The 17,788-nt window shown below is 37.6% G+C and overlaps 1 protein-coding gene across 2 annotated transcripts in view; it reads left to right on the forward strand.

Moving 5' to 3' along the window:
• LOC121299253 (A disintegrin and metalloproteinase with thrombospondin motifs 17-like) overlaps positions 1–17,788 on the forward strand; it is an 84,159-nt gene that overhangs the window by 33,601 nt on the left and 32,770 nt on the right. The window contains exons 11-16 of one of the 2 annotated variants that reach the window (XM_041226916.1): positions 4,713–4,814; positions 6,651–6,796; positions 8,727–8,893; positions 10,892–11,019; positions 15,567–15,687; positions 17,176–17,250. In XM_041226916.1, the coding sequence (XP_041082850.1) occupies positions 4,713–4,814; positions 6,651–6,796; positions 8,727–8,893; positions 10,892–11,019; positions 15,567–15,687; positions 17,176–17,250 (739 nt within the window). The remainder of the gene's footprint in view (positions 1–4,712; positions 4,815–6,650; positions 6,797–8,726; positions 8,894–10,891; positions 11,020–15,566; positions 15,688–17,175; positions 17,251–17,788) is intronic. The other variant, XM_041226917.1, reaches the window with a different exon arrangement.

Here is a 17,788-nt window from a genome sequence, read left to right on the forward strand (position 1 = left end):
TTGGACATGATGTGCTATGTCTGTGTAACTACCATCAACACCAACATATACTAAGACTTGGTACAGGATGGAAAGCAGGTCCCACGGTTCTCCTCTAGGGGCACATTCTGGATATTATACTATTGACAAGCAGAGGCATTGCGCTCTTCACACTATCCCTTCCAGCTCATTAGAAATGAGGTCCTGAACCCCATCATTTGCTGACACACTTTTAGAGAAGCCAAGAACCTGGGGGTGACCAGTTTCACACCTTGAGGCATTTTATGGCAAAATCGATGCCAAAATCAACACTCTTGTTCTGCAACACCCAATAGTGACATATGAGTAAAATCTTCTGTTTCTGCAATTCACAGCTTGCATAATCTGTGTTAATAAATTATTATTAACAAGCAATACCCATTTTTATTACAAAACATTTAATGGCACATTACTGGTGCAAAGCCTCTTATTCTGTTATAAAGTAATTGTAGGGTTTCTTCCACAAACCCTGTTATTATTAATAAATTATATTTGTAACTGTATTATTCTTTATAACACCCTTTTATAATACATTTGCTTTTTTTCTGGTTCAAGTTTGAATTAAAGCCTGATAACTGTTTTTTTTTGTTTTTTTTAATTTGACAAATACAGGCAGAGAAAGTGGAAACTGGTTAAAATGGGCACTCGTTGGCCATTTCCTTAACAAATAAAACATACAAAATATTCTACATCACACTGACTCGTAGAACTGATTGTAGCATTATGCTTCCTTCTGAACATGGTATAGTTTTAAACATGTTCAATAAACAAGAAAAGTTTATGAACCAAATGCACATTGGATGTAGTATTTATAATAGAGCAATGTGCAAAAAGACTGGAGGGGTAATATCCAAGTATGAATGCACTACTGCATTAATACTTCAGAACACAATACTGTAAATTATAAAGGGGGGAGGGGAGTCATATTGCTATTATACTGTCTTTATAAAGAAAGCTATATAGTATATTTACAGCCATGGATTTTGCAGTTCGTGAAAGACCTATACCACAACTTGAGCGGTAATCTAGTGCTTAATGCCACAAGGTTGCTTTACATTAAAGAAAATATTTGGCAAACACCTAAGGATTGTCTGGGCAAAATGAAGGGTTGGACCTAAAGGAAGCTGTGTGCACTCCTACTGTTACAAGGCATGACAAAGATATATCGTGCAGCAACAGAGGTCAAAAGCATGAAGACGATAAAATTGCCAGTGTATGACTTTTTAATAATTGTCTTGCAGCCTGGGGGGGGTGGGTTAACTGTATAAATGGAAAATATTATTGTAAGATTTACGTCTAACTACAGGTAAGAAAGAAAACCAGGAATAGAGCGAGAGAGAGAATGGAAACACATGTAGTAAAGTGGGTTTGTGTGGAAGCAGCAGCTTTGTGCTGTGCGAGCAAGGCTTCCTATACCTCAGTAGCCCGTCCTTGTGAACACATGGGGATGATTAGCAGATGTAGAGTAAATGGAGAGAGTCCAGAAGGTCTGTACACTGTGGGTCTTTCCATAGGTGTCTTGTGTGCTGCCTTCCCAGCTCAGCTCGCTCGCTAGTGACAAGTTCAAAATTAGGTTCTGTAACGCCATGTTATATTTGTTGAATAGTCACGCTTTTTAGTAGGTTTCCAAAAACAATTGCCAGCAGCGTTGTCAGTGGGTTTTTTTTAGACTCTACTTACCTGAAATGTAATAATGTTTTGAAAACATTATCATTTGTTTATGTAAGTACGGTATCCCTTAATAATTTAGATATCATTTAGATTGCATAGACTGGGCCCACCCTGGTGTTTTTTTACTTTGACAAAAACAGACAGAGTAGACTCGCATGTACAGTTAGAGATATTGGCTTTCATAACTTCTCTACTCAAAGGATTTACTGTGTGTTAATCGAAACAGTCGGACTGTAATTTATATCACTAGCTCATTTATACTTCATCTACATTTTCTCCAGGACCAATACCGCATAGAGGTCACAGAATAGATCTGTGGACACAGAGCTATATATTGTGTCATGTTCAAAAATACCTTTACGTGATTTATGCGGTGCAAATGGAATTCTAGATATGTTACAAGTCATAAAGAAACATATAGAGGTGTAATCTGTCTATTAGGAGTCTGAAGGAGTGATCTAGTGTAACACTGCCTGCAGTCATGGCCTAGGAAAAGATTTCCTGTGCGGCGTGCGGGGCACTAACTGATATGGACAAACAAGTGGGCATAATCAAAGGGCGTACAGGAATGCAATTGTTAATGACGGATCAAAGTTTAAAATGTTGGCAATCTAATGCATTCTCTGGTTACAGTGCTCCCCCATTATTTCAGTGTATTGTATGTGTCACTTTCATTTATTTTGCAAATTGATGGTAGTCCCAAGTTCCCAACTTGTGTTTTTTTTTTTTTTTTTTTTTTTTTTTTTAACAAATTGGAAATATTCTAGGTTTTAGATAACAGGCACTTCAGATTGAGAGACACTTCAACTCAAGGAAACAGAAAAAGATGTAGACCAGTTAACTTGTTAAATAGTCATTTAGGATTTAAAAAAAAAAAAAAAAAAAAAAAAATCTCTTTCACTTTTACAAGTCCATAAACTTTTTAAACAGACTATTTGGAAACACATAACATAGAAGAATCTACTTCTGCATAACCTGCTACATGCATTTAGAGCCTGGAGTTACGACCGGCACTGTGTACAATTACACGCGAATAAGCAGTACATGCTCTGGTGTATGGAACATGAGACCCTAGGTATCCATGTCAGGTTGTCTGACCTGTGGAGGGATGCACATTAAATACTTTAAGGCTTGTCCTGATGACAGCTTTATAGGGTTTGGATAAATATCACAGCCAGTGACACATGTCCTGTTGATGGCTACATTTTCAGCCATCTGTAATAGTATTCCCATCGGATCTTTGTCTTTACTGTAAAAGGGCCATATCTCCTGTTTCGGCAGTACAAGTATAATTATCTGGAGATTTTCTTTTCCATATAGACCAGGTCAGTCAGTGTTGTGAGTCTGTGTTGGATAATCCAAGTTCATATTACTTAATAATGTCTCTGTGAACTAGTTTAATACTCTTCAAACAAGCTCAGATTTCGCCTTTTTGTCCTATCGTTGCTTTTTCTTTTTGTGGTGTTTTTCTAATCAATCTTCAGTTGGCACAAAATCCAGTATACCAATATGTAATGCAAACGTGTGCTGTGGACACTGTTGACAATCAATTCTGTATTTTTTTCCATAAGGGATACGAGGACCATTACTAAACAATTACAATCTAGTGTAACAGTTACAAATGTGAATCTTGATGCATTTGATCAAAGAATCAAGTGTGAGCTCATTCAAACCCTCTGTGTGCCATCCAGCAATGCCCTGGCTGATTTCCTCAATATATTAACTAAAACATCTTTCTCTATTTGCTCAGAGGTATTTTATAGTTTCTTATACCTCACTGATTTACAATGGTTATAGTCTGCCTTGTATTTCTTGTGAAGAGCATAGTTTCATTGCTTAACTTTTAGTTAAAGATGGGGGCTGTGGTGGGGGGGGATCGGGACTCCTTGCTTATCCTCAGGCTTACTGTGCATCTTGGGTAGTTGGAAAGATGTATTTAATTTTTGATGTAGTTTGTTTTTAATGCTTTTTCCAATTGGTGGGGTGTTGTCTTAAGAAAAAAAAAAAAAAAAATATATATATATATATATATATATATATATATATATATATATATATATATATATATATATATATATATATATTAAGATAAAATTTATGATATCCAGCAAACCCCACCCCAAAGCACGACCCTTTTGCCCTTGACTCTCAACTGGCAGTTGCAATGTATGACTGTGCATTCCGTCTGCATTATAATATCATCGCTGAGCCACAGTAATGGTTTGGGATCATTAAAGGCATTCCAAATGCAACCCCCTTCCAGAAATCTGGGACCTTGTGGATAAAAAGTATGTTTGTGGAGGTTTCTGGGTAGAGAATAGCATAGAAACTGTTATACAGTAATACTTTGATTATCTGAACAAATAGATTTTACAGATTTTAATGTGCAAAGTAGAATAATAGAGGTTTCACGATACGTTTTTCAAGCAATAATTGGAGAAATCAAACCCTGTCTCTTTGTAGTGGTATGGCAACTGAACACAGGGAGTTGAGATCCAGTTCTTTTGTAGTTTCTTTCTTAAATTAGCTGTTGAATTTATTGTCACACATGCTGTGAGCTCGCACATGCTCCACAGTGCATTTCCTATTAGGACTAATTTCACCACCCTTACGAAAAAACTAGCAGTGCTTTACTAATGAGAAACATCATCAGATCATTACCAGCAATGGCAATACAGTGATTTTAAGTATTGCAATGGTCGCAGTACGCAATGTACTAACACCCTAAATCAGTTTAAGTAACAACTGTTTTAGCATCATTTTTTAGATTAGGGTTATGTTTTTGGGTAGTCTATTATAATATGGTTCCTTATTGATTAATAAACCATTGGGATACAACTCATCCCATTACCTTGTTTTTTGTATTGTTATTGTAGAATAACGATATTTAGTCTTCAAATTGCGAAAAGAAGCTAACAAGGAATCAATGTATCATTATGGAGATGGAAATGATATAGTTACCGATGTGCAGCTGGTAACTGGGAAAAGGAAGGCTGTAACTTGTGCTTGTTTGCTTGTTCTAGCATCTGATGTGTGCTGGTTTGTGGTGTTTGGTCGAAGGAGACACATCCTGCAAAACCAAACTGGATCCCCCACTGGACGGCACAGAATGTGGGGCAGACAAGGTGAGCTGACCCGGTTCATAAGAGGATTTGATAAGAACATACATAGAAAACTAGTGTCATTTAAAAAGGTTATTGTTACCCACTACCATTCTAAAAGCATGCAGAATAGAAGATCAGACACCATTATAGTCAGGAATAGGTATCATTATAAAATATAAGTTCCTAGATCTTTTTCTTAACACAGAATTTCTAGTTGTTTTTTTTTTATTTCACCATAAAATCGCCCCAATAAAATTCCTGCCTTCTGCTATTCTCTAGAGCAGTGGTTTTCAAACTGGGGTACACAAGCTCTCGTCAGGGGGTACACGAGAAAATTCCTATAATGGTGGATAACATTTTTTTTTTAACCACGTATTTTGCCACTTAGCAATCGAATCAACAAGGTTGGATCTCTTCAAATAAAACCACAGCTGTTTCATTGCGTGCACACTTGGCTAATTTACCTATCTAAATAGCAGGCCGTTAGTTACTGCAGTCTGGGCTAAAAAATAAACAAAAAATAAAACCTCAAAGATTGTCATTGTATGATGTTGCATCTTTTAAAAATGTGGAGTATTTACTAGGTTAGTTTACTTTCTGGAGTTTAAATGTTAAGTGTTAATAGTTTAATTAGTTCAGTGTTTGATCTACATTTACCTTTTTAAATAACAGCAGACACTTTTATCCAAAGCAACATACAGAGACTTGCGTGTGAACTATGCATCACAAATTTTGCTGCAGAGTCACTTACAATAGGACCTCAGTTTTATGTCTTATCTGAAGGACAGAGCACAAGGAGCTTAGTAACTTGCTTGGGTCACACATAGTGAGACAGTGGCTGGGACTGAACCTGGAACCTCCTGGTCACAATCCCCTTTCTTTATTGAGTTGAGCTGGCAGCTGAGCTTTAGACAGTGAAATCACTCACTTGTTCCCTAAATTCTAGGATTGGGAAAATGTCTGGAATTGGATTCCCTACTCCAGACCTATTGAGTGTGTTCATATCATACAGCGAGTGCCCAGCAACAAGCTTTAATTGGCTTTTTAGCTGATTAACATGAACTGACTACTGCACTAAACACTTTAACATGGAAGCATTTTGCTAAAAGTCATTTTTGACTGCCCGATATAAATATCCACGTTCTACGTTCAACAAATTTAAGTTTTGGAAATATTCTCTTCAGAACAATGTGCTTATTCTGGCTGGATTTGCACAAGACACACATAGCATTTTGCATTGTGTCAGCTCAAGCGTTCAACGATAAAGTTTGAGTTTAATGCAAAAAAAGCCTATATTTGTAACTTAAAAAATCTGTTTTCCTCTACAGTTCTGCATTTGTTGGAAGAAACTTGGAACTTTAGTTTTGTTTTTCAGAAGCATAACCTGTTTTTGGACTCTTCATTTGGACTAATAATTTTACATAGCATTTTGAATTGGTGCATTTGCACTGTGGTTAACTAATTGCATTTTATTTTGTTCGTTTTTATCAACAGTTTTTCATTTACAGTACTTACTCTAGTAATACAAAAGACCACATTTGTTCATGTTTTCATAGGTATATTATGACCTTATCTCGGATGGGGGTACACGGTAGACTAGATTATTTGAAAAGGGGTACAGGGCCTAAAAGATTTGAAAACCACTGCTGTAGAGTATAAAGCAATACAGGAATGCAGTTGAATGTACAGTGTTGGTAACATTTAAGTGTTCAGATATTTGTTTACTAATGAATGAATAAATCTAAAACTGCATATAGTGGAAAATGTATAAAAATAGTACAAGAGCCGCTAGTGAGCCATGAACGCTGGATTCCACAGTGGTGTGTTGCATTGCGTTCTCTCCTGGGTATCTTTCAGTGGTGCAGGGCTGGAGAGTGCGTCAGTAAGACCCCGATCCCACAGCATGTGGACGGAGACTGGAGCTCCTGGAGTCAGTGGAGTGTGTGCAGCAGGACCTGTGGCACTGGAGCCAGATTCAGGCAGCGGAAGTGTGACAACCCACCGTAAGTGAATAAGGAAAGAGAGCTGTGGAAGAACCGATACTATACACTGTGTCTGACAGTTGCAATTTGTAAACTCTTTTATGCGTCCTCCTACCTGTCTGTTGTCTGTGCTAAGCTCCAGGTAGGAGCTTAAGGGCATCTATTCACAAAGCCTGTGAATAACAAAGGATGTTTTATTCCCTTTTTATGAATAAACTAAAGTTTGGTATTCAACTGCTGTTGGATTCTTTAACAATAGTTTCTTGGATATTAAACTTTTGTTTTTAAGAGACTTTCTGTAAGTAAATGAACACTAGCTTTGTGAATAGGGCACTGACACACACGTGCCTTTTCATTTCTTAGTCTGATGTTGGTACCCAACCACAGGACTCAAACCGCAATATCTCTACCCCTTTCATCTTTCCTGGATATAGAACATCTTCCACAATGAGGTGTTGAATCTTCCATCCTGCCAACGAGGGGTTGTTTAAAAGTTGTGCCACATATCTGTATGCATGCATATTTCCACTGCAGTAAACCAGTAATAGACCAGCACAATCTTAATGTTGCAATAATTGTTTGTCAAATAAGGCTAAAAACTAGAGTAAGTCCCAAGACCATGTGCATCACTGAACTTGGATCGCCATCAGACAAGCATACTCTTTTGACTATTGAAAGTGGCCTTGATATAATTCTAAAGAAGACAACGCAGCAATCAAAGTGCAGTCTGAAGAGCTGCATTAAAAGGCAATTAGCTTTCCAGAAAGTGAAAGCACGTTTGCTTATTGGAGCTGTGCTTAATGATTTCAGCAGTTGTCTTCAAAATGTCATTAGAACCCGAACAGATATATTGGTAGCTTTTTATTAACCCGTTTCAAGCTGGATCAGAGCTTAACTTTAAGCTCCCATGCCCATTTGCAATATACCCTCTCTGAATGTCAAGTGAAAATGTATTTTAATGGCGTACCAGAAGGATTTACGAGGCTCTTGGTCCCCACGTTCTTTATTGTATCCAGCATATTTCCAGCTGTTCCAGATTGTCAAATATTGCTTTTGGGGCTCATTTCTTTGCATAATCCTGGCTTTCCTTCTACCTAGACACTCGTAATACTCTATTGTGAACGATACATCACGTCTGGCATCAAGTCACCTCATCTGCTGGGGCTGTTCTGATGGTTACATCTTATTTCAAATATAAAAATGTTTGAATAAAAAAATCTGTTTAAACATTTAAATACATAGAGACAAGCTGACTGGATTCTAATATGTATCTGTGAATGTACTGTATGTGCAATATTTCTTTATTTATTTGGTATTTTATACACCAAGCACAAAGTACTGCTACAGATGTTTAAATATTTAGCATTAATGAACAAATTACCATATGTGTGTATGCATTCTTTATCACAAAGCTTTAGACTGTTTTAAGGAATTTGTCGTAACCTTTATAAAAGTTTACAGCAGTATTTTTTACTGTATAGTTACTTTGTATAGTTACTTTTTGCTGCTGTACCATGCTTTTCCCAAGATTATACTATGCATTTTTCATCTATGGTTTTCCATCATTATTAAAATACTTTATCGTACTTTGCCGGTCTTTTATAATGCTTACCGATGATTTACCATGCTTTCACTATGCACTTTTTTTCAATTTTACAGTCCATTTTAACTACAGTATTTGCTAACTGTTTTAGGGTTTATTAGTATATTGATATTCCTTTTATTATTTTCATTACCTCAGGCCTACTTTTTTTTTGTATACACTGAGCCAGATGGAAGGAGGTTGGTACTAGCATTGCCTTGCGGTATTCCAGGCAAGAATGAAATGCACCTGGGTGGTTAGACTTGTCCTAGCAAATTGACAGCCTTCGGGACAGACAGTAGCACTGGCATTAAAGGTGTGAATGATCGAACAGGTTATCGTTAAGCAGCTGTTTCCTGTCCTTTGCAGCCCGGGGCCAGGTGGGATGCACTGCCAGAAAGCCAGTGTTGAGCATAAAGCCTGCGAGGGCCCTCCCTGCTCAAAGGGGTTTCCTACCTTCCGGGACCAGCAGTGCCAGTCACATGACAGGCAAGCCAGTAAGAAGAAAAACCACTGGACTGCCGTCATTAACGATGGTGAGAGTCACACCCTTTTCTTTACTTATTATGATATGCTTTGTTACCAGCGTGGGAGTGACTGGTACAGTAAAACAGTACACACACCAAAGTACCTGCTTCAAGGGAGTTTTTATATCTTTACATCTAAAATGTTTCAGTATGTTTTAACATACCTTCTGTCAAGGGAAAGTGTGTTTGAAAACAAACAGTGGAGGTACTTTATAGGCTTTTAATGCCATGGCAACTACACTTGTGTCTTTCTTTTTAAATTAATGTGCTTGTGATGTGATTTACTACACAGCTTCTGTACCATACAGTATATAATCAGTTTCTTACCTGTTTGATATCCTAGTATTTTATATGTTTCTTTATTCTTGTCTTTGCGATATTTTGTTGCTGGAATATATAGTAATCATGGTACTATGAGCAGAAATAACAATTGTGAATCCTTCAGAACACATGTAACATGATATTAAACAGGTAAGAAATAAAATATTAGGACAATGCAGATCATATGGGATTGTGTTCTCCCCTATTGTCATAATGGAACCAGGCCCATAATGTGGCAATGGATCATTTGTTGTTAATGAGCTGAAAATTCCAGGAGGACAAAGGTCTGCAGTAACTAATAGGTGCTGTGTCCGGTTTGGACCTTCTGTCCTGTAACTGTTGGAGAAATTATATGAAGAAGTTTGGGAATACCAAGCTAATGTTATCTATCGTTCATACTGTAACTGTTCAGTTGTTATAAAGCTCACACTAGTTGGCCTCAGAATATACTGACGTGGATGGTGTCATGTATACATGATTATAAAGCAAGACAATTCATGAGCTCCTGAAGTGTTCAAGGGTAGTGTATGCGTGCAATCCTAGATAGTATGTGCTGGGATTAACAGCCTGTTTATAACCATGAGCATTTACTTTAGACCTCTCTCTTGTGCAATGTGCCAGACCTGTTTCTATGCAGAAAAAGCTAATGAAAAAGAATTCTTATTCAGCAAAATTTGTCTTTTCAGTTATCAGATGTGTTGTGTGTGTGTGTGTGTGTGTGTGTGTGTGTGTGTGTACATACAAGAAAGCCTTTAATCAGAGTCCAATTCATTAAATGCCAGTCTGACAGATATAACAGCTGTTAGCCAAATGTATGCTATTTTAACTTCCATAACAGGATGTGGAGCGGTTTATCTGAGGGCTATGGGAATCACAGTACACCCTCCTTATTTACCTTTCAAAAGCAGTCATAATTAAGCTGTTGCTGTATTTAACTCAATCTAGGGTGGTTTCTAAGATGAATCTAATGAAAAGAAAATGTCAGACACTACGTAGTTGAGCTGCATTTGTTAAGTATTGTTGAAGTTGACATGTACCAGTTTTTGTAAAATTAAAATTGCATTGAGTAATCGGCTGCAAATCATTGAAATGTTGCTTTCATTTAAATAGCATTGTATTACAGCGCTGATAAAGCAGTACTGTGACTAGTGTGCTCTAGCTTACTTGCAGTTGACATGAGTAAATATGCAACAAACCAATGAGAGGAGATGTTCCCATACGACAATGTACAGAATAATTGTATTCAATTCAGGGAGTGGAGTCACTTTGTCCATTCACTGCTATCTCTTGTGTTAAGAACTTGTCTATCATAGTTTATTAAGCTATTAAAAATCAACCCTGATGATAGGTTAAGAACACTTTTGGTTCACACTGTGGCCTACAGATCTATCCTGTATCTCTTTATATGCTTGAGCAATCTTGTTATTTGCATGGATTCAATGCTCACAGCGTTTCTGAATCGTTCAGACAGAACCCAATCGGCTGTAAATAGAAAGTCAGAAAAGCAATTTTTTTTTGCAGCAAGCTTTTGTTTTAATGGACGCTATTTCAGGTCCAGCCTGTACCCTGCATTCTAAAATAACCCCCCCTCCCCCAACAGTTTGATGAAATCTGGTCATTTGTTTTTAGTAGCGATAACATTCATATAAGCTTATAAAATTATTATTATTATTTTTTTTTTCCCAGAAATGCCGTGTGCCTTGTTCTGTAATCCACTGGGAAAGGACTCTCCTGAGCTGGTGGCTGAGAGAGTGCTTGACGGCACGCCATGTGGACCGTATGAGACTGATCTGTGTGTGAATGGAAAGTGCCAGGTATGTTGACACTTTCTTTATCAGGTTGTACCAAAAATAACGGCATTACTCATTTTCATTTTACAGTCCAATTCAATCTGTTTACCGTCTCTAAATTAAGGCATTGCCTAGTACTGCATGCCTCGGTAGTAAACATGAAAACTACAGTTACATCTGCCGGCTGAATTGATTTGTTGCTACATCTCGGTTTGCCTCAGTCTGAATGTCAAACCCCCCACTTGTGCATGGCAGGTATGGAAGTGTGCAGACTTAATTGGCCCGATTGTTCCTTCAGTCTTGACCTCGCAGCTGAGGTCAAGACTGAAGGGAAAGCTTCCACAATCTGGTCTTATTGCTTGGGTTTGTTTATAGTTGCTGCTTGCCCTTGATTTTTGGATAGACATGTAATGCATATTATTATTTAGTAGCTTTCAGCCTTGTGACATGAGACGTACACTCCTTTAGGGAGACTTGGGACTCAATGATCAGAGTCTTCCCTGCAATTAAGTGCTCTGTATCAGCAGCACACTGTGCAAATATAAGCTACAGGATTTAAACCGGGCTTCCATCTCCAAACGCCAAGCGCCCATCATCCAAACCAATCAAGGAGAGAAGTTTGCGATACATGAGTGTAGGTCTAGCTCACCTTAGTGTACTACAGTATTAAAACACTATACCCAGGTATAACACCAAAGAAGACCCCACTTACTTATTACCTGGTATACTGCTCACCTCGTATATAATGCACAATCCATGTATATTACGCAGAAATTCTCTCAATAATAGTTAAGACCAAAAGGTGTGTGTGTGTTATAGTCCGAAACATTACGGTATAGGCTTTTACAGCCATGCCTTCTGTACTGTATATAATGTAATACCAGTGGTATATACAGTGAAGCCCAGCATATATAACATATTTTTGCAGAAGGTTCAGCCCACTTGGGCCTAATCCTTTATATCCATCTGCTTGTTGTAATGTATTTATGCTGTCATGTGATGACTGAATCAGCTGATCTCTTGTTTAGAACATGCGTCTGATACCTTGAAACTATACTATGTAGACACTTGGCACTGGTTATTTTTTAAACCCACAGAGGGGTGGGCTGGTCATATATCTAGGTACTGTAATATCTAGTTCAGTACTGCTAAACTTCTGAAGCAAACCAAAAACAATGTGTTTACAATTAAATCGCAACTAACCCAAGCTGAGGGAAGCTCACAAGTGACATGGGCATCCTTGCTGGCCTGGCTAAGCCCGAGGAAGCTTCCGGCACTTTAAGCCATGTGGGACAGCAATGCGTTCAGCATCACCTGTATAAACATTCACAGACACTGCCATGTTTAATGGGAACATTTAGTAATCTTTTATTGGTTTACAAAGACACATTTTAACACTACTGCACTGAAATAATGCAGAAAATTGAAATTAGATTGAAATAATGATGTAATGGTTTAAAAAAAAAAAAAAATTAAAAAAAATCATCTTAGGTATTTGGTTTCCCAACGTGGTCAGGGTGAATACCACAATTAGGACCGAATGAGTTACTTCAGGGTGTTGCATAGCTGTCCTATCCAATGCAATACATGTACACATGCAATGAAACAAATATAGATTTTCCATTTCCAAACTTACAATGCACATGTGCTGTTATGTTACCAGACACTGGCTTACTTTGTCCTTCATTAAAAATCTTATACATAACTGGAGACCCCTGAGATCAAACATCTCATTTGTCTCAGAAACTTTTAAAATAATTCATGGATAGGATCAGAACTAACCAGACATACCCTTATTACCAAACAGTTTGAAAACACTATTCGCTGAGGTCCTGTTAAGGTCATTTTAGTTCAGTCTTGAAAGTGCATAAGCCGAGGAAAGCTGAGATGTTGGCAGTGAGGGACTCACTTCCACATATTGTACAGGGATGAAAATAAAAACTCCCATTGTATAGCGGTTTGATTCATGCCAGGTTTTATTATGAGCCATAGGTGCAGGTGATCTCTATAAAAGACACAGTGTTTGTCTGATTAGGCCCAGGGGCAGGGAATGGAAAAAAATGTCTATATGACTCTGCTTCATGTGGACATTAGGAAAAAAGTTATTAAAACCTAATCAGGGTAGGATTTTCTGCTTAGTCTCCTGTGATACTTTTACTTGCAGGGAGTCTTGTGGATGAAAAAGACCATATCTGTATTCCACTGGCATCAATAAAACCTTTACAACAGTAGTTAATACTCTCCATACACCCTGCATGTTAATATCCCCCATGTGCAAAACTGAAGCTAACTTATCTGTAGATCATACACAGATATGCCCCCCAAATCGTCCAAATGAATATCAGAACGCTAAAAATCATAGTCGTATTGGATCACTGCACATTAAAACGGGGTATTTAGCTCTCTTATGCATACTTCTTTGTTTATTATCATCTGTATGCATAACAGATGAGATTAAGTCAGTCTCTAAACACTTTAATTGGTCTCAAATGCCTGCTTGTTTGACTCATTTGGGAGCAGATCATTAGAGGCACAGATTAAAGTAAAATAAATACCCTCCTTGAATGTGATACTTTTCACCTGAGGGAATAAAAAGAGCTGTGTTATGTTAGGCCAACTGCATGTAAACTGAAAAAGGCTGTGAAAATAAAAGGCAACTGGCTTAAAAATCATTAACAATGGTGAGGACCCCAATAGCACAGATCAGCCTGGCAGTGTAACTGGGAACCCGCATAGGTTCATTTCAATCAGAAGGAATTTCCAAGTAGGATTTTCATTACTTTTAATTGCCAAGAATTTCTTTTTTTTTTTTTTTGCAGGCAATAATGCAAGTAAAATGTTCCATACATATTAGAAACATCTGTCAACTGAAAAACACACTGGAGGTTTCTCCTCCTGTATTGTATAAAATATGCATCTCCCTACGGGGTATTCTGGAGAATACACGGTACTGCAGATTTCAACCATCAACTTCTTTTGAAGGAATCCAAGGTGGTTATCATTGAGTAATTCAGTGAGCATCTTCTGTGTATACTTGCAGCATGAACATATAAAACTACAGGGAGTAGGTTGTTTGAGTGTTTAACTAACACTGTTTAATCAATTCAATAGATCCCTACTGTGTCTAAAGAAGCCCCATAAAATATGCAACTATCATATTGTGAAATTGAGCTTTGGCTCTGAGGCAGGGTTTCATTAATCTTGAGAGTGATATTGTGAACCTGTGTAAGGAGGCACAGGTAGCATGTTTGCATGTGAGGATTGGAACTTTGCTGGGGTTCCAACACACACAACAGAATTGAAGCCGCTTCTAATTTGAATTCAAAATGTTGCATTTCATTTCTGACAGATGATCACATTACAAAATACAGCTCTAATTACCCCTGATAAATGACTTGTCTTGTAATTCTTGCTCTCTTTGGATTTTCTTTCTTCTTAAATTGTTAAGCCCTCAATCTAAAGTTCTTTGCTTTCATTTGGCAAGCCTTAAGTGAGCTTTCTGCAAAGCGAATTCTATTTTTTGTGTTTGCTTTAAGTGACTTCTTATAGGACACTGTAGATTAAATCACAGCATGATGTATTAAGCAAAGGCGAGACTGTTTATAACCTGTATTTAACCCAGGGTTCAGCCCCTAACACCTTCAATGTTCAAGTAGGTACGGTACAGTATCATTCGCCTCAATGCAATAACTCCAGAACACACCAAGCTGGGGGAGATGAAAGTGAAGGGGCTCCCATCTAAGTATCTACTGTAGTCCCAGCTCTGCTTTTTTAAAACACTTTTCATATAGAAGTTTATTCATTTAAAAATGTTTATATCTCTTCGAAGTACTACAGTACAAAGGTTTGGCTTAAAAGAAATACAAATTCCAGTAATTTACTGTTAATTTACAGTTTCTAACAGTATAGACACCAAATACATGTACTATACATGAGTCATAATCCCCAAGTAATTTAGATTTTATTTTTTGTTATTATTTCTTAACCGTTACCATATGCCTCCCAATATGGGATAATATTAAGCAGAATTGCACATAAGGTATTCAATATCAATATGCAGTACTGATCTCAATTATTTGCAGGTACAGTAACATACCCATGACCTCATGGCTCTGCTGCCTCATAATTAGCTCCATACTTCCCATTGCTTTTCTGTACAAATTCCACGTGCCGCTGCTTCAGCTGTTCTTGTATCATGCCCTGCGTTACAGAATCATATCTATTCTCTGTTGCTCAAGTAATAAAGTCCAGCAAATTAAACAAATATGTCCTGTAAAAAGAGAATTATCAAATATTCTGGGAGGAAAATAATTGGTGGTTTTAAGTTATTTTTTTTTTTTGGCACGAGTGACCGCAAAATTTAGAGTATTAATATAATATAATGCTTAATTTTAATCCGTATAACTTTTAGCATGGTAGATGATGATGGGCTAGATTCTCAAACAGTCATACGCACTCTAAAAGGAACATGCATCCAATAATATAATGAAACCAGATATAAAGAACTCATTTCAGTTACGGGCGTGATGCTCCTACATTAATGGGTTCCTGTTTTTGTTTGTGTTTACTAGAAAGTTGGCTGTGATGGGGTCATTGGCTCCTCGGCGAAGGAGGACAGGTGCAGCGTGTGTAATGGAGACGGCAAGTCCTGCAAGATAGTGAAGGGAGATTTCAACCACACCAGAGGAACAGGTCAGTGCAATGTCTTTCCAGGTCTGTACATATTCATAGTGAGGGAGGTTCAAACAAGGACACACTCCACCACTAAACCAGGAGGTTACAGGTTCCAGTCAAGCAGTAATGATCTGCAGCACAATAGGAGACTGGGCAGTGTCTCTAATGCCAAAAAGAGGAAAGATTTTAAAGCCTTGGTTATCGTTCCTTTTAAGTAAACCAGGTCAGACTCTCATACAGGACTTCAATTCAACACACTAGTCTGGAGACAGGGAATCTCTGGAAAAGAAAATATGATACTCATAGAGCAATGCTTTGGACATATTTTTGTTATAAATGAACCGATTCACATTTCCACCCACTTGTGCCTAGTGTATTGGACCTCCCTATTTATTCACAATTTATTCAGCATGCAGATGGAGGGGGGGGGGGGGGGGGTCTACAGTATTTGATCACGAACTGCAAAAATAAAGATGGTGTGAGTCACTAATCAAGATCATTCAAACTTAAATGTCTTTAGTGCTTTATAAGGCTATTCCCTGAACAGGCAGGGGGGTAGTCTGTGCAGTAGATTTGAAGACATGCTTAACCGTACACCCAGAAAGAAAGATGATAAAATAACATATTATAGGACCCCTTTTCAATGGCCAAAAAATAAGCAATACACGATGCATGCAGTATAACTGTAAAGTGAGTATAAATCCTTATGCGGAGCACACCATAGTGACAGGTGACTTAGGCTGCCACCTACTGTGGACCGCTAGTGCTGAAGCAGCTCCACAAATACAAATGCCCTCTACCAAGTGTGTCAGAGGAGATGCCCCTCAAGCTGCTCCATGGAGAATCTTAGTGACCAGCTACAGCGGCTGACTCCTACACACACTATACTTGTGCCAGAAACACAGGCAGTCTGGGATTCAAATTAATTATTCTTCTGGTTTTAAGGTGCCCTGCTAAAGATACCACACTTGCAGCCCCCTAAAAATATATATTGGAAGGTGTAAAATCATAAAAAAAAAACGAGGTATTACAATAATTTGGATTTAATTAATTTACCTTATTGCAGTAAAGAATCGGATCTTTTCAATTGATCGAAACAGCAGTGGATCTAAATACTGCTGCTATTTTAATCATTAAGTTATAAACCTTCTTGAGTGTTTTTTTTTTTTTTTTTTTTTAACTTTTGTATTGCTTCATATTTTATGTAACAGTCCTAGGACAGTCTGAATGCCCTGTCTCTGACCTGGGGTGGGGGATCTGTAAACCAAAATATATATATTAGAATAACTGATTTTTGTACAGTAAGTACTATCTTGAGTAGTTCTTGATTTATATATTTCAGATATATACTGTGTTTTTTGAACAAAAGCTTTTTATGCAATTTGCTTATGATGACAAGGTATGTTATGTGTATGTCTATGTGTGTGTTTGCAGTCTAAGTAATTCCAGAACCAGTTTCCCTATTAACATGACTAAACCCTTCACAACCCCTTTTCTGTTTCCCAGTCACCACTACCCATTGTAAGAAGGTTTCTACGTGTGTGATGTCAAAGCCCAGGGCTGTTCCCAGGTGTTATTCGTGTAAGATACCTGGCTGTGAATGTGTGCCTTCTGTCCTGGTTAGAAACTCCATCTAAATGGTGTTTGATAAATACCTGGAGTGTGTTTCTCATTGGGTTCTCCTGGAAAATACTGTCTTGCTCAAGAGTCATGAGTGAACAGGGCCATAATTGGAGGTAATTAGACACAACGACATGTGATTTGATCCAATAATGCGGGGTCTCCTTTCTTTCCTGAACAGAACAACACAATCAACTTTTAAAAGGATGTTTTTTGCAAAAAAAAAAAAAAAAAGGTCAACTTGAGGATCCAGGAGTGTTAACAGACATGCATCGGTAATAATAATAATAATAATAATAATAATATTAATAATAATAACAACTTGACAAACCTGTGCCCTTGTAAGATCAAGTGCATTACACCATTCAACCTTGCTGTCCTCTTGGTTGTGAGAAGAGGTCAAAATATGAATTGGTTTAAATCCATATTTAGATCCTACGTATCTGTAACTAAGGCCAGATAAGTCACACCAATAAACTTTATAACCTTATTAATAGCT

This window comes from Polyodon spathula, chromosome 24 (assembly GCF_017654505.1).
Source record: "Polyodon spathula isolate WHYD16114869_AA chromosome 24, ASM1765450v1, whole genome shotgun sequence".
Classification (NCBI taxonomy): domain Eukaryota; kingdom Metazoa; phylum Chordata; class Actinopteri; order Acipenseriformes; family Polyodontidae; genus Polyodon; species Polyodon spathula.